Here is a 21,279-nt window from a genome sequence, read left to right on the forward strand (position 1 = left end):
AACAAGAAAACATTTTACAAATACATTAGAAGCAGGAGGGGGACTGTGGTGGGGCAGCTGCCCCATACAGGCAGGAAAAGGATTAAGGCAGCTAATCAGGAAAGGGTTTATTGGGAGAGCCAGTCAGGAGAAGGCTTGCTGGAGCAGCCCATATATAGAGGGCTGCTCAGCAGAGCAAGGGGCAGCCTCTCCCTGGAGGGCAAGGGGGAAGGACTGTCTGCCAAGGAGCACCAGAGATACTGCAGTGCTGGGAAGGGTAGCGGAGCAAGAGGGGAGCGCTTGGCTGACCATGGCCAGATTGAGGCCCTGAAGCAAAGACAGGGAAGGTGCGAGGGCTATGGGGGAAGTGGCCCAGGGAAAATAGGCAGCAGGAATAGGAGGAGGAAGGGCAGTAAGTAGCTGCCAGCTATAGGGTCCCTGGGCCTGGGTCCCCCTTTACCCCTACTTCCCAATGAGGAGCATGACCTAAATCTAGACTACAGTTTGCCCCTGAAGCCAGGGGCTAGATGAGAGACTGTAGTTGTCCACTGAGGTATGTGGAAGGACCGAAATGGGGGAGACAGCAGGCTGGGGCACAGCTGGAGGGCTGTGTCCTGAACAGGACACCGTGGTCTGGGAGCGATGCGGGTCTAGACAGTGGAGGAAGTGGAAGTAATGGTGAGTGAGACACCGCTAGTAAAAGGCGCTCTGGTGGTCTGAGAGAGAATTTCCAGCACGACCAGCAGGAGGTGCTGCCGAGGTGGGTCTGAACTGCTACAGAGACAGAGGACAGAGTAGGCCAATTACTCAATGAGGGGTGAAAGACAATAGTAGAAAAGGCTTTGCTTCAGTCTTCACAGCTCAGGATGTTAGGGAGATTCCCAAACCTGAGCTGTCCTTTGTAGGTGACAAATCTGAGGAATTGTCACAGATTGAAGGTCATTAGAGGAAGTTTTGGAATTAATTGATAAACTTAACAGTAACAAGTCACCAGGACCACATGGCATTCACCCAAGAGTTCTGTAACAACTTAAATGTGAAATTGCGGAACTATTAACTATGATTTGTAATCTGTCCATTAAATCAGCTTCTGTACCCAATGACTAGAAGATAGTTAATGTAACGCCACTATTTAAGAAGGGCTCTAGAGGTGATCCCGGCAATTACAGACTGGTAAGTCTATTGTCAGTACCAGGCAAATTAGTTGAAACAATAGTAAAGAATAAAATTTAGACACATAGAAGAACATAAATTGTTGGGCAAAAGTCAACATGTTTTCTGTAAAGGGAAATCATGTCTTACTAATCTATTAGAGTTCTTTGAAGGGGTCAACAAACATGTGGACAAGTGGGATCCAGTGGACATAGTGTACTTAGATTTCCAGAAAGCCTTTGACAAGGTCCCTCACCAAAGGCTCTTACGTAAATTAAGTTGTCATGGGATGAGAGGGAAGATCATTTCATGGATCAAGAACTGGTTAAAAGACAGGGAACAAAGGGTAGGAATAAATGGTAAATTTTCAGAATGGAGAGGGGTAACTAGTGGTGTTCCCCAAGGCTCAGTCCTAAGACCAATCCTATTCAACTTATTCATAAATGATCTGGAGAAAGGGGTAAACAGTGAGGTGGCAAAGTTTGCAGATGATACTAAACTGCTCAAATAGGTTTCAGAGTAGCAACCGTGTTAGTCTGTATCTGCAAAAAGAAAAGGAGTACTTGTGGCACCTTAGAGAGTAACCAATTTATTTGAGCATAAGCTTTCGTGAGCTACAGCTCACTTCATCAGATGCATTCAGTGAGCTGTAGCTCAGGAAAGCTTATGCTCAAATAAATTGGTTAGTCTCTAAGGTGCCACAAGTCCTCCTTTTCTTTTTGGGAAAAAAGAGGCTGGAAGGCCCCAGTCCATTTGCAGCCATGGTGTGGGAGCTGTGTTTCATAGGCGACATGCTCTTGTGAGGCAGAGACAGGAGTGCAGTGACCCTCCGCTGCTGCCCGGCCCCTGGGGAGGACGCACGGAGGGGGTAGGGCAGGTGCTCGCTGTCCGCGTAGCCGTGCGCTACCAGGCGGCCCCGGCAGGTGGCGCTGCGGGCAGGGCGAGCGGAGCCGGCGTGCCAGGCCGCGGCCCGGGCGAGCCGCTGAGCGGGAAGCCGAGGCTGGGCCATGGCTGAGCCGCAGGGAGAGCCTGGGAATTACGTCGCTCGCATCTCCGAGTGGGCGGACTCCCACCTCACCGTCCTCCGGGTACCCTGCGGGGAGGGGCGTGCGGGGCAGGCTGGGTACAGCAGGGCGGTGGGGGGTCGCGAGCCAGGGGTCTCTTGTGGAAGGGCCCCGGCAGGGAGGCTCCCTTAGAGGCCGCTCCGCCCCGCTGTTCCCGCCACCGCCCGCCCTCGGGGCCCCACCCAGCGGTTGGAGCCTGGCGTGCCGCGGCCCCGGGCGCTCAGCACCCCTGAGATCCCCGCGCAGGCAGGAGGCCGCTGGCAGGGCCCGGCTGGCTCCTGCGCGGCTGGAGCGGAACACGTTACACGCCCCGTCCCGGGGAGGGAGGAGCGATGCCGGCGCCCTCCCTGCCACTGGCCGGATTAGCCCCCTCTGCCTTGCGGCTGGGAGCTGGCCTGGGCGCCTCCGAGCCCGCGCCCGCGCCCGCTCCTTGGGGTCGTTCCCCTTCGCCGCCAGCCCCGGAGCGTTGGGGGCCGCCCCGCGCTGTTCCGGGGGAAGAGGGCGCGCGGGGTAGTTAGCGGTGGCGGGCACAGGCGGGACAGTTGAGGTACCCAGCGCTGACATGGCTGGGACCCAGCTGGCTTGGAGCTTGTGAGGCTAGGCAAAGCCCACCCGTTCCCGTGACAACCGTCAGCGGAGGCACCATTGCTCAAGGTTCATGCCTCTTTTTCCTCTGCTATCTGCTCTGGCTTTGAATCGGTTCACTGGTCATCAGAAGAGTATCTGATAACATTTTACATCGCTAGTTTATTTAACTGGTAAGCATTAGTTCAACCTGTTAACCCGCCTTAACAGTGAACTCCCGGCCCCAGCTGCTTAATCGGTTAACCATTTAAATGAAATATTTTAACTGTTAACTTTTAAAATGGTATTTACAGCCTTAAAATAAACATAAATAAAACAAGATTAAATAGAGCCCAGGAAAATAAATTGCAACATAATAGGCAACCCTGCAGGGAAGGTATTAGGCTGTTCTTGAGCACTCCTTTCTCATAGACATTAAGGTCAGAAGGAACCATTATGATCATCTAGTCTGACATCCTGCACAATGCAGGCCACAGAATCTCGCCCACCCACTCCTGCAAAAAAACCTCTCACCTGTGGCTGAGCGATAGAAGTCCTCAAATCATGATTTAAAGACTTCAAGGTGCAGAGAATCCTCCAGCAAGTGACCCGTGCCCCATGCTGCAGAGGAAGGCAAAAAACCCCCAGGGCTTCTTCCAATCTGCCCTAGAGGAAAATTCCTTCCCGACCCCAAATATGGCAATCAGCTAAACCCTGAGCATATGGGCAAGATTAACCAGACAGATACCCAGGAAATAATTTTCTGTAGTAACTCAGCTCCCACACCATCTAACATCCCATCACAGGCCATTGGGCCTATTTACTATGAATATTTAAAGATCAATTCATTACCAAAATCATGTTATCCCATCATACCATCTCCTCCATAAACTTATCGAGTCTAATCTTGAAGCCAGATAGGTCTTTTGCTCCCACTGCTTCCCCTGGAAGGCTATTCCAAAACTTCACTCCTCTGATGCTTAGAAACCTTCATCTAATTTCAAGTCTAAACTTCCTGATGCCCAGTTTATATCCATTTGTTCTTGTGTCCACACTGGTACTGAGCTTAAATAATTCCTCTCCCTCTCCGGTATTTATCCCTCTGATATATTTATAGAGAGCAATCATATCTCCCCATAACCTTCTTTTAGTTAGGCTAAACAAGCCAAGCTCCTTGAGTCTCCTTTCATAAGACAGGTTTTCCATTCCTCGGATCATCCTAGTAGCCCTTCTCTGTATCTGTTCCAGTTTGAATTCATCCTTCTTAAACATGGGAGACCAGAACTGCAAACAGTATTCCAGATGAATACTGTGCCTTATATAATGGTACTAACACCTCCTTATCTCTACTGGAAATACCTCGCCTGATGCATCCCAAGACCGCATTAGCTTTTTTCACAGCCATATCACATTGGCAGCTCATAGTTATCCTGTGGTCAACCAATACTCCAAGGTCCTTCTCCTCCGTTACTTCTAATTGATGCTTCCCCAGCTTATAACTAAGCTTCTTGTTATTAATCCCTAAATGCATGACCTTACACTTCTCACTATTAAATTTCATCCTATTACTATTACTCCAGTTTACAAGGTCATCCAGATCCTCCTGTACGATATCCCGGTCCTTCTCTAATTTGGCAATATCTCCCAGCTTTGTATCATCCGCAAACTTTATTAGCACGCTCCTACTTTTTGTGCAGAGGTCAGTAATAAAAAGATTAAATAAGATTGGTCCCAAAACTGATCCCTGAGGAACTCCACTGGTAACCTCCCTCCAGCCTGACAGTTTACCTTTCAGTATGACCCGCTGTAGTCTCCCCTTTAACCAATTCCTTATTCACCTTTCAATTTTCATATTGATCCCCATCTTTTCCAATTTAACTAATAATTCCCCATGTGGCACCGTATCAAACGCCTTACTGAAATCTAGGTAAATTAGATCCACTGCGTTTCCTTTGTCTAAAAAATCTGTTACTTTCTCAAAGAAGGAGATCAGGCTGGTTTGACATGATCTACCTTTTGTAAAACCATGTTGTATTTTGTCCCATTTATGATTGACTTCAATGTCCTTAATTACTTTCTCCTTCAAAATTTTTTCCAAGACCTTGCATACTACAGATGTCAAACTAACAGGCCTGTAGTTACCCGGATCACTTTTTTTCCCCTTTCTTAAAACTAGGAACTATGTTAGCAATTCTCCAGTCATACAGTACAACCCCTGAGTTTACAGATTCATTAAAAATTCTTGCTAATGGGCTTGCAATTTCTTGTGCCAATTCCTTTAATATTCTTGGATGAAGATTAGCTGGGCCCGCCGATTTAGTCCCATTAAGCTGTTTGAGTTTTGCTTCTGCCTCAGATATGGTAATATCTACCTCCATATCCTCATTCCCATTTGTCATGCTATCATTATCCCTAAAATCCTCATTAACCTCATTAACGACTGAGGCAAAGTATTTGTTTAGATATTGGGCCATGCCTAGATTATCCTTAACCTCCACTCCATCCTCAGTGTTTAGCGGTCCCACTTCTTCTTTCTTTGTTTTCTTCTTATCTATATGGCTATAGAACCTTTTACTATTGGTTTTAATTCCCTTTGCAAGGTCCAACTCTACTTGACTTTTAGCCTGTCTCACTTTATCCCTACATGTTCTGACCTTAATAAGGTAGCTTTCCTTGCTAATCCCTCTCATCTTCCACTCCCTTTATCCTTTCTGCTTTTTCTTAATCACCTCTCTGAGATGCTTGCTCATCCAGCTTGGTCTACAACTCCTGCCAATGAATTATTTCCTCTTTCTTGGGATGCAGGCTTCCGATAGCTTCTGCAGCTTTGACTTGAAGTAATCCCAGGCCTCCTCTGCCTTTAGATCCATAAATTCTTCAGTCCCATCCACTTCCCTAACTAATTTCCTTAATTTTTGAAAGCCCTTTTGAAATCAAAAACCCTAGTTACAGATTTATTTTTGTTTATCCTTCCGTTCAGTTTGAACTGAATTAGCTCACGATCACTTGAACCAAGGTTGTCCCCTACAACCATTTCTTCTATGAGGTCCTCACTACTCACCAAAACCAAATCTAAAATGGCATCCCTTCTTGTCTGTACAGCAACTACTTAATGAAGGAATCCATCAGGTATCGCATTTAGGAAAATCTGAGCCCTATTATTATTACTAGCACTTGTCCTCCAGTCTGTATCTGGGAAGTTAAAGTCTCCCATGATCACGCAGTTTCCATTAGTATTTACTTTATTAAAAACATTAAAGAGGGCTCTATCCATATCCAAATTAGATCCCAGCAGTCTATAGCACACCCCAAGCACTATCACAAGGGAGGCTCTAGTAGTGATTTTTGCCCAGACGGACTCTGCCTTATCCATTCCATTGCTTCTTATTTCTTTACGTTCTACCTCATCGTTGATATACAATGCTACTCAACCACCTTAACCTTTATTTCTGCCTTCCTGTCTAAAAATATTGAGACTTTTAATGACGTTTTAATTATAATATACAACATCTGGAATCACGAGCATTTCTAGGAAGGTTCTAGACCGGGGTGGGCAAACTTTTTGGCCCGAAACCACATCGGGGTGCAAAACTATATGGAGGGCCCGGTAGGGAAGGCTGTGCCTCCCCAACAGCCTGGCTCTGCCCCCTATGCACTCCCTCCCACTTCCTGCTCTCTGACTGTCCCCCTCAGAACCCCTGACCCATCCAACCCCTCCTGCTCCTTGTCCCCTCACTGCCCCCTCCTGGGACCCCCCCAAACCGCCCCCCCGGGATCCCACCCCCTATCCAACACCTCTGCCCCCTGACAGGCCCCCCCGGGACTCCCACGCCCTATCCAACCCCCCTATTCCCCAACCCCTGACTGCCCCGGAATCTCCGCCCCATCCAACCGCTCCCTGTCCCCTGACTGCTCCCCAGGAATTCCTACCCAACCATGTCACCACCGCGCGCCGCTGCTGCCCCCTTACCATGCCGCTCAGAGCGGCAGGAGCTCACAGCCCCGCTGCCCGCATGGCAGCGTGGCTGCGGGTGAACAGCAGGGGAGGGGCCGGGGGCTAGCCTCCCGGGGCAGGAGCTCAGGGGCTGGGCAGGACAGTCCCACAGGCCGGATGTGGCCCGTGGACCATAGTTTGCCCACCTCTGTTCTAGACTGAGGGCCAAAGCTAGCCCTGACATAAGCAAGGAGGGCTGCCTGCTCTCTACACTTCTGAGTTTTGCTCTAGAAATCCAAATGGTAAACCCTTGCTTCTGGGTGCCAAGAGGGGATTTATTAGACTTGTGTTAAAACTTCTATTTTTAGTAATGCTACAGCAATGTATTTAATGCAAAGGTCTACAATTTAGAGGACAGTTAGAAATTGTAATATGCTTTACTTTCTAAAATCAACACATTTATCATTGTGAAAAGCAGGCAGAGGTACTCTAGCAACATAAGAAATTACATCTATTTAAAGGAATGTTGTTATGGGATTCAGCACTTAAAAAGAAATACCAACACTTCCTGGAACAGACTTTGCAATGAGGGGTGAAGTCAAATAGTACTAAAATAGCTGTACAAAATAGGCGCAATTCTTATGAGAATTCGTAGTTTGATTTTCTTTTCATCTCACTTTTTTTTTTTTTTGAGAAGGTATCGCATGAAACAGGGCTACATTCAGTGCTTGATTACAACTGTGAAACATTTACTTTCCATGTTGTAAACAATGGCAGCATTTGGGTTAGCGAAACTATAGATCAAGATATTTCTAACTCTGGAGAAGTCACTTGTAAAGAATTTTACAATCTGTATCCTGAAGATTCCATTTTTGAGATAATTAGTATACATTTTATTATTATTATTATTTATTATTACATTAATTATATTTATTATTAAAACAGCAATTGTAATTTGAATGGGCCATTTTGCCTGCTTTTTTGGGAAGAGGGGGAGAATGGAGCTAAAAGTAATACAAATAGTGGGATTTCCCAATAAAATGCAATGTGCCTTGTTGGATCGTATTAGCTGGATCTAGATGTCATGTTATGGAAGGTATTTTTAAGTACTCGATGTAGCTCCTTTGCTGAATCTTCAGGTAGACTTGAAAATTTCCTGCATTTTTCTGTAATGTGTGTTTTCTTAAATTCATCTACTATCATGAGCAACTTGCTTTATTAACGTCTTAGTAATATGTATGATCTGGAAAACTTCTGTCGGACATATTTGGTTGTGAGCGAGATCAGTTTTATTATTATGTATTATTTATTAAATCATTTGTACTCTAGATTCACTAAAATACAAAACAGAGAACTTGCGCAAGATCCCCCAGTGAGTCAATTCATATTAGAACTTCTTGATTGCCTGTTACCTCTTCGGTTTTATTTTATTTTTTCTTTAATGTTTTTAATCCGATGAAAATAATGAGAGGTGAAAAAAATTAAGGATTTAAATCTGTTTTTTGCAGAACATTAGCACTGGAATGGCAATAGCTGGAGTCATTTTATTTGCAAAGAGTATTAAATTGGTAAGTTGTGAATAATTTGTTAATGAGCAGTCTTTATACCCTTTTGTCTCGTTTAGCTGAAGATGTATGGGGTCAGATTGTGTCACTGTTCCATCTTCTTTGTGTCACTCTGGCATAACAAAACAGGCAGACAGCTAGGGTAACTGATCAGTTGGGGGGGGGGGTGTTGCCTTGGCATAAGAGAATCTAGGAGGTGACATAGGGCTGGCCTGTAGAGGAGGGGATATGAGAAGGGTGTGGCCAAAGTGCTGCTGAACTCTATTGATCCTCCAGAGATGCTCCTTTAGAGTCATTGCAGCTGGAGCAATTCAGATCTGCTTGAAAGTATTCTCAGTTGATTCTCAGAACTGGATCAAAAGCCTGGGCATCAGTGGGCTACAAATGTTGCCAACAGCCATCTTTGTGGGCTCCACAGGCAATTTGTTCTGGGCAGAGAAGACCTACTCCCTAATAGCTTGCACAGTATCTTTATACTGTTCTTATTTCAAGTGTTTCTATAAATGAAAGTTTGTGAAAACTTTACATTAGGGTTAGAGAGCAATTGAAAAATAATCCCTATTTTTAATGATCTTTCATTCATATTTGAAAAGGAATCTTGAAGTGGTTGGTCTGGTGGATTGGAAGATTACAGGCAGTCTGTAAATTCTCTCTTCCACTGGTTTAATATTGCTGCGACTGTACTGAGGTTGTAGAAGTGGTTCACAATCAAACTGTGTAATCTCTAATTGACAGAAGAGTAACTTTAAGATTTCACATGTATTTTATTGTACTTCATCTTCAAAAAATCTTTAATTAGATGTAGCAATAATAAAATGTGATGGGTTTTTGGCAACATAATTATACACACATCTCTTGACCTTTCTTTACTTTCAAACTAAACTTTACTTCCGAGGCCAAAAATCTTGTCAGCTTTGACTTCAGATTCCCTCTTACCTCCTATGTCTCCCTTGTCTATAAACCTCTTTCACCACTTCCAGAGCATTGCTAGAATTCCTCCTTATTTTGACTCAGTCTGCTGAATTTCTTATTCATCTTGTGATCACATTCTGCCTTGATTGTTTCATTTCTCTTTTTTGCATTTTCTAAATCTTTATTTTCTAAACATTTGATGATTCAAATGCTGTGCTCAGGCAACTTTTCCCCTGGAGATTGGACTGTATCATCCCTGTCACCTTCATTCATGTCCTGTTCCTCTCCAGTTCCATTTTGCCCTCGTTTTTTTTAAAAAAAACTTTCCATAGACTTGCTCCTTCTAGTTCCTGTGTCTTCCTACTATATCTTCCTACAGTCTTCTAGATAGACTCCTACTCATCTGTCTGTCCTTTCTACTCTTCCAATCTTGGGACCTTTTTCAGTTTACTAGTGTATGTAATCCCAGTTGAGTCAACAGAAGCACTCATGTGACTTGAACACTGATGTTTGTTACCTCTGTTCCTTTCCCATAACTCTTCATAGTTACTCGCCACATGTTGTTCTACTTCCTGAGCTGTGATATCCTTCCTTCTCTTTATACTCACCCTAAAATCGTCCCTCACTCGTATGACTGACGCATCGGGCCAGCTCCTGGCATTTCATAAGACTGCTTTACGCCACATTGGCAATATAAAGCAGATCTTAACATTGTTCTGCCTGGCAGTTAGCTGGTGTAGAAGTGGCATAGTCAGTTGAATTCCACTCTCTCCTTACGATTCCGAGAACCATTTTCTTACAGTTTGCAATATATCTGCCCAAACAGCTCACAAGAGCGCTTTTTAATTCCAAAAGGCAATTGGGGTTGCAGTTGTTTTATGCAGGGACTGAAACTATAATGATTCCCAAAGCTAATTTTACCTCATACTTTGGAGTCTGAATATGCCTAATGTTCTTTGAATTCTTGTTTGGTTATTACTGGAACTGTATTCCGAACTGATCTTCACATGTCCTAGAACTCTATAAGATTTTAGATGTAATGTTAATGTGAAGCAGTACTGAATAGTCTTTACTGCAGTCATTGCTTTTTTCTCAAACCTGGGTATTTGCGTATGATGGTATTTAAAAAAAATTCAAGTCTTTGTAAATACACTTAAATGGCTGTTGGACCTTGGAATGCAAATTAGATTTGACTCTGAGCCACTTCTCAACCCCATTTTATTTTATTTATTTACAAAACCTTCAAACTCTCTGCCTGCAAGGTCCCATATTTCTCAATTCCTAGTTAGGGGACCTTGCAGACAACAGAGTGAAGGTTTAGTAAATAGAATAAAAATGGGATGATGGGATGTTCAGCTGGCTTTTTTAGAGCGTGATGTGTCATTCAGTGAGAGCATCACTTAATAACTATGTGAATAGATTAATCTGAATATATCCTGCATATGATCTTAAACAATAGGGGCTTTAAAATTAAACATTGATAATAAAGTTTCTTCATTTCTAGGATTTGTCTTTTTCTGTCAGTCCTCACACCAAATCTCTAGTTTATGCCCCAATTATGTCCCACTTTGGTCCCTCCCAAACACACACATTGTCCTCCTTCAATCCATACAAAATGCTGCTGCTAAACTCATTGCTCATCAGATTGATCATGTAACCTCCCCTTTTTGAATCTCTCAATTGATTTCCCATCTGATGTCAAATCAGATTTAAATTTCTGTCTTGGTGTTCAAAGTTCTACATAACTCTGCCTCTCCTCACATATACTGCCTTGTCAAGCCTCTCCTGCTGCCAGCGTTTCCAAAATTGTCCACCCTTGTGTGAGAATCTGACAAAATCACTTATGTGCGCCTTTCTTGCACCCCTGCACGGGATAACCTCTCTGAGCTCATCTGCAAGACTCCTACCCTTGTTGGTTTTTAATCTTCTCTTAAAGATGCACTTCTGCCATTCTGCATATAGTGAATCAGATTGACTTGTGTATAAATTGTATATAAAATGGGTATTGTTATTGTCTTTCCCCTGACCTCTGTCTACTTGCCTGTACTTGATTGTGAGTTCCTTGGAGTGGGGACCATTCTTTTTAATTGTGTGGAAAATGTCTAGCAATAGCTACAACAAATTAATAATAATAATAAAGTTCATTAGTATAACGTAGTGGAGTTTGTAATTTGCAAGATTCATCTTGACAAAATATGGGTTCAGTGTGATTGCATTTTTTCAAATAATGTGTAATTGCTGTTTTTATTTTTCCTAAGACTTTGTCTTACTCTTCCTTCCTCCTGTATCAACAGACAACAAAATTTACGAGTGCTTTGGATATACCAGTAGAATTTATAGAAAAGAATGTGAAACTACGAGGAAGGTTATGTCACATAACTGAGAAAGGACTAGAAGTTGAACATGTTCCCATTAGCCTTCCTTTCCTGTCATCATTACAGAGAAAATGTAAGTAAAAGTTCAGGAAGAATGAGACTAATCATGACAAAATTAAATGTCCTCATTTGATACAATTGATATCAACTAAATGAGCAAAAATCTGCAACATCTGAATTGTTCCTTTAAAAACTTTTTTAGTTAATGTAGTGCCTTTAGAAAGCAGTTGGGGAGACAGCTTAGAAAATGAAGTTCTGTTCACACACAGAACAGTTACTGTATAAGCAGTGGTAGAGGAAGGGTTGGGAGTGAAGAGGGCCTGAGTTCTGATTCTGGCTCTGGCACTGACTCTGTGTGAGGCTGAGGCCATGTTATTTCACCTCTCTGCTGAAGTTTCCCCACCAGTAAAATGAGGTAATATTTATCCAAATACTTTAAAAGTGTATTGTAAGGATTTATTAATACTGTGAATTGAATATGCATCTGTCTAGACATCTTATGTATTCATGTGGTCCCTGTTACCATAGTATCTGAGTGCCTCAGAATCTTTAATGTATTTATCTTCACAAGACACCCATGAGGCAGGGACTTATAGTTTTCCCACTTGATGGCTGGGGAACGGAGGCATGAGAGACTGAGGCCTCGTCAATATTAGAATCTTTCATAGGCATAATAATGTTTAAGGGTGTGAGGTTTTTTTGACACTTTTATACTGACAGAAGCCCCAGTTTAGTTTGTTATATCCGCAAAAAAGTGCTTTTGCCAGCATAACTTATTTTGTTCAGGGAACTAGTATAAGCTATATTGGCAAACGCACGCTATTGCCAGTATAAACTGCACCTACAGCTGCAGTAGGAGGGTTTGCCAGTATAACTGTTTAGAGGGATTTGATATAGAAATTCACTGGGGTTTGAGCACCTAAGTCCCGTAGATTCCCTAGAATATCCTAGCTTGTACAGATAATGATAATTTCATTAGATAGAATTAAAAAAAGATTGGAAGGGCTATAAACTCTGATGCTTCAAGGCACAAGCCTATTTTTAACTGAAGGGACGTAGAAGAAACTTCCATATGGAAGTTCTATAATTGTCCATGTCAGAGTTTCTTGCACCTTCCAGAAGTAGATGCTATCAGCTGCCATTGAAGACAGCACACTAATCTAGATGGACCACTGGTCTGACCCAGTTATGCAGTTCCTATGTTCATAACTCCATTGATTTCTGTGAGGTTGTATAACTCCATTGGATCATAGCTGAGTGTGTGTTTACTGCAAATGCTGTCAGAAAATGTTAATATTTAAAAAAAAAAGTCATTCATACATAGGGAAGATATTTATTCAAACCAGAATATAAAGTGGACACACTAAACTTTTGATGATGCATCTTCCCTCTGCTGGGCAATTACTTTTATATGTAGTTTAAATAGAATTATCTTTGTTGGATAAATCATGCTGTAACCAAATGTGTCATTGGCTTTAAAGACACTGTAAGAGGTCTGGATTTCAGTCTTCTGAGTACATCATCGATAGGTTAAATGTCAACAAAATAAAAACTTGGGCTTGATTTTAATTGCACACAAGTTTCACACTGTTGTAGTTCAATGTAGTTTAATGTAGTTACTCCTGACATATACTGGGGAGAAAGAAGAATCAGGCTTTTTTAAGCAGTGTGATTCTCTAAGAAAAAAATCTGACATTAGGCATTACAGTCTGATGTCTTGGAATCTCTTTTCTTAATGTGTACATAAATTTTCTAGGAAAATATTTTCTGACAATTTTTAAGCACATTATTCTGAAACAGGAGATAAATATCATGTCAGAACGTATGAGACCAGATCCTCTGCTGTTGTAAATCATTGTTGTTCCGGCGACTTAAATAAATATTCCATGTAAATCAGTGAAGCTACACTTTTTGCAGACACTAAGGATCTGGCCCATTGTGTGGAATTGGATCTTTTTCGATCATGTTGTAGTAAGAAAAACGTTTTTTATATATGTAATATATTCAGGGCAATCAAATGGTGTTTTGCTGGTCAGACTTGCTGGAGTGGAGCTGACACCGAATGCTATGGCCTGGTTACAGGAAGAGTTAAAACCTGCACAAATGATGTGGTTCCAGCTTCTTGGAAGGGAGGATTTGGTGCTTGATTGCCTCATTTTAGTAAATAAGGTAAACACAGTAACAAGAAGGACTGACAGTTCTTTAACTTTTATTTATATCCTAAGATTTGCAGTGATTATTGCTATTATTTGCTTAATATGTAAGATATAATGGTATTATATTAAATTGATATATTAAACATTTATGCAGACATTTTATATGTTCAAATTGGAGATAAAATAAATATTTATACTTTTGCGAACTCACGTAAAATGTGAATGTAGCTTTTGAGTGGCTAGTTAGCAATTCTCCACGCAGTCATGGTTTGTGGCATCTGAAAATACAGTGCAAGCTCTGTAGTCTAGTGCTCTACAATGTCTTAAGAATTTTGATTGATCGAGTATCTGGTGTATTAAATGTTGTTCCACAGATGCCTGCGTATTTCATGTTTTAATTTATAAATGCTAAAAGCAATTTGAATGCTCTACAACTTTTAACTATTTCTGGAGTTCCCAACACCAAAAGGGTATAGAATTAGCCAAAAAGAGGTCATTCCTAACTCATAACATTCAGACAATTCACACAACAGATTAATTGAAAATGTACTAATAGTGTTAATATCCTTTGTAAATGGCCAAGTGAATACATAATGTGAAATGCTGCCTTCACTTAATCTTTTTGTAGGGTAGATTTTTCAGTGTGTGCCTGAATGAAGAGATCTTGAGACAAGGGCTTGGCAAAACAACTCGTATTGAAGGACTACATCATGACTCTCCATTATACTGGAAGCTTCACAAAAGACTACTTCAAGCAGAACTAAAAGCCCTGAAGAAAAATAAGGGAATATGGAAAGAAGAAAGTTATGTTGAAAAACTTAAAGATCATATAAGTAATAATAAATTTGTACAGAAGTTAAAACAATTTGCAAACTGGCTACGAATACGTATTTAAAAGTGAAATGGGAAGGACTTAGATGGAAAAATGCTATTTGGACATCGATGAGTGTCTCTTTGGTGCGTGCTTTTTATTAACAATGAGCTTATGAAGGAAAGCCTGAGCCTTGATTTTTGAGGCTCCTTCCTCAAGGAAAAATATAGAAAATAGTCCTAGTAATATCACTTAAAGAGATGTTTAAATATAGTATAATTCCTGTATAAAAATAAACTTCCGCATGATGATGCCTGCTAAAGTGTGTGAAGGCTAACATTATTCAAATATAGGAGCCTAAAGTTATGCTTCTAAATCCTTAATTTAGGCTCCTAAATAAGTGGTCAGATTTTCAAGAGTGCTGAACACCCAGATGTCTTTATTTACCTCAGTGGAAATGACTGAAGATCCTATTTTTGAACATCTAAAATATTCATGTCACACTTCACTTACATTGCAGTGGAATATAATATGTAGGAGGACTGCTTGACAACTGAATATTAATTATTAGATATCACCAAAAGAATATAACTTTCCAATACTTCTGCTTTCTTGGACCTTTTGTTGTACATACGTATTTTAGTTTGAGTCCGATATAAGGGAACACATATGTATTATGTTTACTATTTGTGTGTTTTAAAAGTTTAACATGTTGAATAACTAGTTCTACTATGTAATTAATAGAAAAGGTGAATTGACACAGCTGATCTTAAAAAGAAGAGTGTATAGAAGCTCCTAACCACAAGAATTTAAATTTTGAAACACAGTAGGTGAGCATAAGTTAGTATATCAATAAACTACTTATTTGCTTGTAGTATAAATAATTTTTTTTATATATTTGTAAAGAGTTGCACAATTTAAAGATTATAATCTGGTGGAAGTGACCTTTTGAATATTCATTGTTTGTTTCTGTATCTAGGTTAAATCAAGTGAATTAGACATGTTTTGTAGTCAAGAGCACTAAACTCTGTGCAACCTTAAAAATTAAACATGGCACATTAAATGTCTTCTTATCCTCTGTTCTTATTCTTAGCTGCAGTTTTTTAAAAATGAGGACACTTATACTTTTGAAGGATGAAATAGCCAAAAAACCTATTATGAGAGCAGTATACTTGTGTGTGTGTTGAACTTTTATGATCTTGATAATAACAGTTTGCCACCAGAACAGATCTGACATTCTGGCTTTATGAAAAGGTGTATTCCTTTTAAGAGTAGGGCAGGCTGATCACCCTTTCTAGGATATAAAATAATTAGGGCAGTCAAGCAATTAAAAAAATGAATTGCGTGATTAATTGCAATGTTAAACAATAATAGAATACCATTTATTTTAAAAGTTTTGGATATTTTTTACATTTTCAAATATATTGATTTCACTTACAACACAGAATAAAAAGTGTACAGTGTTCACTTTGTTTGTTTTTTATTATAAATATTTGCACTGTAAAAAACAAAAGTACTATAATAGTATTTTTCAGTTCACCTAATACAAGTACTGTAGTGCAATCTCTTTATCATGAAAGTTGAACTTACAAATGTAGAATTATGTACAAAAAATAACTACACTCAAAAATAAAACAACGTAAAACTTTAGAGCCTACAAGTCCACTCAGTTCTACTTATTGTTCAGCCAATCACTCAGACAAGCAAGTTTGTTTACATTTGCAGGAGATGATGCCCGCTTCTTGTTTACAATATCACCTGAAAGTGAGCACTGGCATTTGCATGGCACTGTTGTCACTGGCATTGCAAGGTATTTATGTGCCAGATGCACTAAAGATTCATATGTCACTTCATGCTTTAACCACCATTTCAGAGGACGTGTGTCCATGCTGATAACAGGTTCTGCTTGATAATGATCCACAGCAGTGCCGACTGACGTGTGTTAATTCTCATCATCTGAGTCAGATGCCACCAGCAGAAAGTTGATTGGTGGTTCGGGTTCTGTAGTTTCCGCATCAGAGTCTGGCTCTTTTAAGACTTCTGAAAGCATGCTCCACGTCTCATCCCTCTCAGTTTTTGGAGGGCACTTCAGATTCCTAAACCTTGGATCGAGTGATCTAAGATTTCTAAAGATAGCTACATTGGTAGCTTTTTTGCATTCTGTCAAATCTGCTGTGAAAGTGTTCTTAAAACGAACAACATGTGCTGGGTCATCATCCGAGACTGCTATATCATGAAATCTATGGCAGAATGCGGGTAAAACAGAAGAGGAGACATACAATTCTCCTCCCAGGGAGTTCAGCCGCAAATTTAATTAATGCATTATTTTTTTAATGTGCATCATCAACATGGAAGCATGTTCTCTGGAATGGTGGCCGAAGCATGAAGGGACATACGAATGTTTAGCATATCTGGCACATAAATACCTTGCAATGCCAGCTACGAAAGTGCCATGTGAAGGCCTGTTCTCACTTTCAGGTGACATTGTAAATAAGAAGTGGGCAGCATTATTGCCCATAAATGTAAACAAACTTCTTTGTCTTAGTGATTGGCTGAACAAGAAGTAGAACTGAGTGGACTTGTAGGCTCTAAAGTTTTACATTGTTTTGTTTTTGAGTAAAGTTATGTAACAAAAAAACCCACTACATTTGTAAGTTTCACTTTCATGATAAAGAGATTGCACTACAGTAATTGTATGAGGTGAATTGAAAAATACTATTTCTTTTGTTTACCATTTGTATAGTGCAAATATTTGTAATCAAAAATAATAATATAAAGTGAGCACTGTCAGTTACTTTGTTGTAACTGAAATCAATATATATGAAAATGTAGAAAAACATCCAAAAATATTTAATAAATTTCAATGGTATTCTATTGTTTAACAGTGCTATTAAATCTGAGATTAATTGCGATACATTTTTTTAGTTAATCGCATGTGTTAACTACAATTAATTGACAGCCATAAAAATAATGTATGAAAATGTTTTCTTTAATCTCTGTTAATGGTCATTTTAGATGTTACTTGTAAATAATTAGCTTCAGATAAGATGTGGGATTTTGAAGTTCTTGATGTCCCTTTACTGTTATGATTCTTAGACTGAAATGTGGTATGTTCATTTTAAAAAAAAAAAATCCTTGGAATTATCCTGATAGTTTGAAAGGGATCTTAAAATATATTTTTAGAAAAAATTCTGTTTAAAAAGAACAATAATATACAAGCTTCTATTTTCCTGTCTTTAATTTAGATGATGGTGTGGTGGTTTTGGTTTTATTTTTTGGGGGGGGTGGGACCTGTTACTTAGGCTTTGCTATTTCTGTAGACTTTGCTTGAGTCAGTGAGTTCTAAACATCCAGACACAGAGATTTGAACATGGCGAGAAAAACTACCACACCTTTCTGCATCCAGTTTTCCAACCAACAGGATGAAAAAATATAATGGGAGTGTAGCAAGATTTGTCTTTGAAATAAATTCAGCCTAACAATGATGTAGTGAAATAAAAAAAACTGTTTATTGTGTCCAAATCAGAGAGAGAGCAAGCTTGTGTCATACCATCTGCCTCAACATGCAGCATAATAGATGAACATAAGAACGGCCACAATGGGTCAGACCAAAGGTCCATCTAGCCCAGTATCCTGTCTTCTGACAGTGGCCAATGCCCGGTGCTCCAGAGAGAATGAACAGAACAGGTAATCATCAAGTGATCCATCCCCCGTTGCTCATTCTCAGCCTCTGGCAAACAGAGGTTAGAGACACCATCCCTGCCCATCCTGGCTAATAGCCATTGAAGGACGTATTCTCCATGAATTTATCTAGTTCTTTTTTGAACCCTGTTAGTCTTGGCCTTCACAACATCATCTGGCAAAGCGTTCCACAGGTTGCCTGTGCATTGTGTGAAGAAATACTTCCTTTTGTTTGTTTTAAACCTGCTGCCTATTTGATGAGCCCTAGTTCTTGTGTTATGAAAAGGAGTAAATAGCACTTCCTTATTTACTTTCTCTACACCAGTCATGATTTTATAGACCTCAATCATATCCCCCCTTAGTCGTCTCTTTTCCAAGCTGAAAAGTCCAAGTCTTATTAATCTCTCCTCATTTGGAAGCCGTTCCATACCCCTAATAATTTTTGTTGCCCTCTTCTGAACCGTTTACAAATTCAGTATATCTTTTTTGAGATGGGGCAACCACATCTGCACACAGTATTCAAGATGTGGACATACCATGGATTTATAGAGGCAATATGATATTTTCTGTCTTACTACCTATCCCTTTCTTAATGATTCCCAACATTCTGTTCACTTTTTTCACTGTCGCTGCACATTGAGTAGATGTTTTCAGAGAACTATCCACAATGACTCCAAGATTTCTTTCTTGAGTGGTAGCAGCTAATTTAGACCCCATCATTTTTTATGTATAGTTGGGATTATGTTTTCCAATGTGCATTACTTTGCATTTATCAGCATTAAATTTCATCTGCCATTTTGTTGCCCACTCAGCCAGTTTTGAGAGATCCCTTTGTAGCTCTTCACAGTATGCCTGGGAGTTAACTATCTTGAGTACTTTTGTATCATCTGCAAATTTTGCCACCTCACTGTTTAGCCCTTTTTCCAGATCATTTATGAATATGTTGAATATGACTGGTCCCAGTACAGACCCTTGGGGGACACCACCATTTACCTCTCTCCATTGTGAAAACTGACCATTTATACCTACCTTTTGTTTCCTAACTTTGAACCAGTTACCAGTCCATGAGAGGACCTTCCCTCTTATCCCATGACAGGTTACTTTGCTTAAGAGCCTTTGGTGAGGGACCTTGTCAAGGCCTTCTGAAAATCTAACTACACTATTGTCAAGGTTCCTTCCCCGCTCTGAACTCTAGGGTACAGACCCCCTAAGCTTATTCTTACCAGCTTAGGTTAAAAACTTCCCCAAGGTACAAACTTTGCCTTGTCCTTGAACCATATGCTGCCACCACCAAGTGTCTTACACAAAGACCAGGGAGACGTCTTCCCGCAAAATATCCCCCCAAGCCCTACACCCTCTTTCCTGGGGAAGGCTTGATAAGAATCCTCACCAATTTTTACAGGTGAACACAGACCCAAACCCTTGGATCTTAAGAACAATGAAAAATTAATCAGGTTCTTAAGAATTTTAATTAAAGAAAAGGTAAAAGAATCACCTTTGTAAAATCAGGATGGTAAATACCTTACAGGGTAATCAGATTCAAAACATAGAGAATCCCTCTAGGCAAAACCTTAAGTTACAAAAAGACACAAAAGCAGGAATATACATTCCATCCAGCACAGCTTATTTTACCAGCCATTAAATAAAAGGAAATCTAACACATTTCTAGCTAGATTACTTACTAACTAACAGGGGTTGTGAGGCTGCATTCCTGATCTGTACCCGGCAAAAGCATCACACAGACAGACAGACCCTTTGTTCCCCGCCCCCTTCCAGATTTGAAAGATCTTGTCCTCTCATTGGTCATTTTGGGTCAGGTGCCAGCTAGGTTACCTTAGCTTCTTAACCCTTTACAGGTTAAATGGTTTTGCCTCTTGACAGGAGGGATTTTATAGCACTGTATACAGAAAGGTGGTTACCCTTCCCTTTATATTTATGACAACTATATCCACTGGATCCCCCTTGTCCACATGCTTATTGACCCCCCGCAAATAATTCTGTTAGACTGCTGAGGCATGATTTCCCTTTACAAAAACCATGTTGACTCTTCCCCAAGAAATTATGTTCATCTATATGTCTTACAATATTGTTCTTTACTAGGGCTGTTGATTAATTGCAGTTAACTCATGCAATTAACTCAAAAAAATTAATCGTGATTAATCACAGTTTTAATTGCACTGTTAAACAATAGAATGCCAATTTAAATTTATTAAATATTTTGGATATTTTCTCATTTTCATATATATGGTATTCTGTATTTTATTACAAATACTTGCTCTGTAAAAATGATAAAAGAAATAGTATTTTTCAATTCATCTCATACAAGTACTATAGTGCAATCTACTTGTCATGAAAGTGCAATTTACAAATATAGATTTTTGTTTGTTACATAACTGCACTTAAAAACAAAACAATGTCAAACTTCAGAGCTTACAATTCCACTCAGTCCTACTTCTTATTCAGCCAATCACTAAGACAAACAAGTTGTTTACATTTATAGGATATAATGCTTTCCTCTTCTTATTTACAATGACACCAGAAAGTGACTGTAGGCATTTGCATGGCACTTTTATAGTCGGCATTGCAAGGTATTTAATACATGCCAGATCTGCTAAACATTCGCATGCCCCTTCATTCTTCAGACACCATTCCAGAGGACATGCTTCCATGGTGATGATGCATGTTAAAAAAAAATGCATTAATTAAATTTATGCCTAAACTCCTTGGAAGAGAATTATATGTCCCCGGCTCTGTTTTACTCGCATTCTGCCATATATTTCATGTTATAACAGTCTCGGATGATAACTCAACACATGTTCATTTTAAGAACACTTTCACTACAGATTTCATAAAACACAAAGAGGGTACTAATGTGAGATTTTTAAAGATAGCTATAGCACTCAACCCAAGGTTTAAGAATCTGAGGTGCCTTCCAAAATCTGAGAGGGGTGAGGTATGGCGCATGCTTTCAGATGTCTTAAAAGAGCAACACTCCAGTGCGGAAACTACAGAACCCAAATCACCAAAAAAGAAAATCAACCTTTTGCTGGTGGTATCTGACTCAGACAATGAAAATGAACATGCAT

General features: G+C 40.2%; 1 protein-coding gene across 3 annotated transcripts; it reads left to right on the plus strand.

The window, feature by feature from the left end:
• Nucleotides 1-2,059: 2,059 nt before the first annotated feature.
• Nucleotides 2,060-15,579, plus strand: LOC311526368 (protein C3orf33). Of its 3 annotated transcripts, XM_084639308.1 has the most exons (6): nt 2,101-2,219; nt 2,911-2,953; nt 8,202-8,261; nt 11,465-11,618; nt 13,554-13,714; nt 14,330-15,579. In XM_084639308.1, the coding sequence occupies exons 3-6, from the start codon at nt 8,217-8,219 to the stop codon at nt 14,594-14,596; spliced, it is 627 nt and encodes a 208-aa protein (XP_084495434.1). In that variant the 5' UTR covers nt 2,101-2,219; nt 2,911-2,953; nt 8,202-8,216; the 3' UTR covers nt 14,597-15,579. The 3 variants fall into 3 exon arrangements, with proteins under 3 accessions (XP_084495433.1, XP_084495434.1, XP_084495435.1); XM_084639307.1 differs by lacking the exon at nt 2,911-2,953 and having other exon boundaries at nt 2,060-2,219; XM_084639309.1 differs by lacking the exon at nt 2,101-2,219 and having other exon boundaries at nt 2,276-2,953.
• Nucleotides 15,580-21,279: the final 5,700 nt, after the last annotated feature.

The sequence above is a fragment of the Lepidochelys olivacea genome, assembly GCF_965140295.1.
Source record: "Lepidochelys olivacea isolate rLepOli2 genome assembly, chromosome: 9".
In the NCBI taxonomy this organism is placed as follows: domain Eukaryota; kingdom Metazoa; phylum Chordata; order Testudines; family Cheloniidae; genus Lepidochelys; species Lepidochelys olivacea.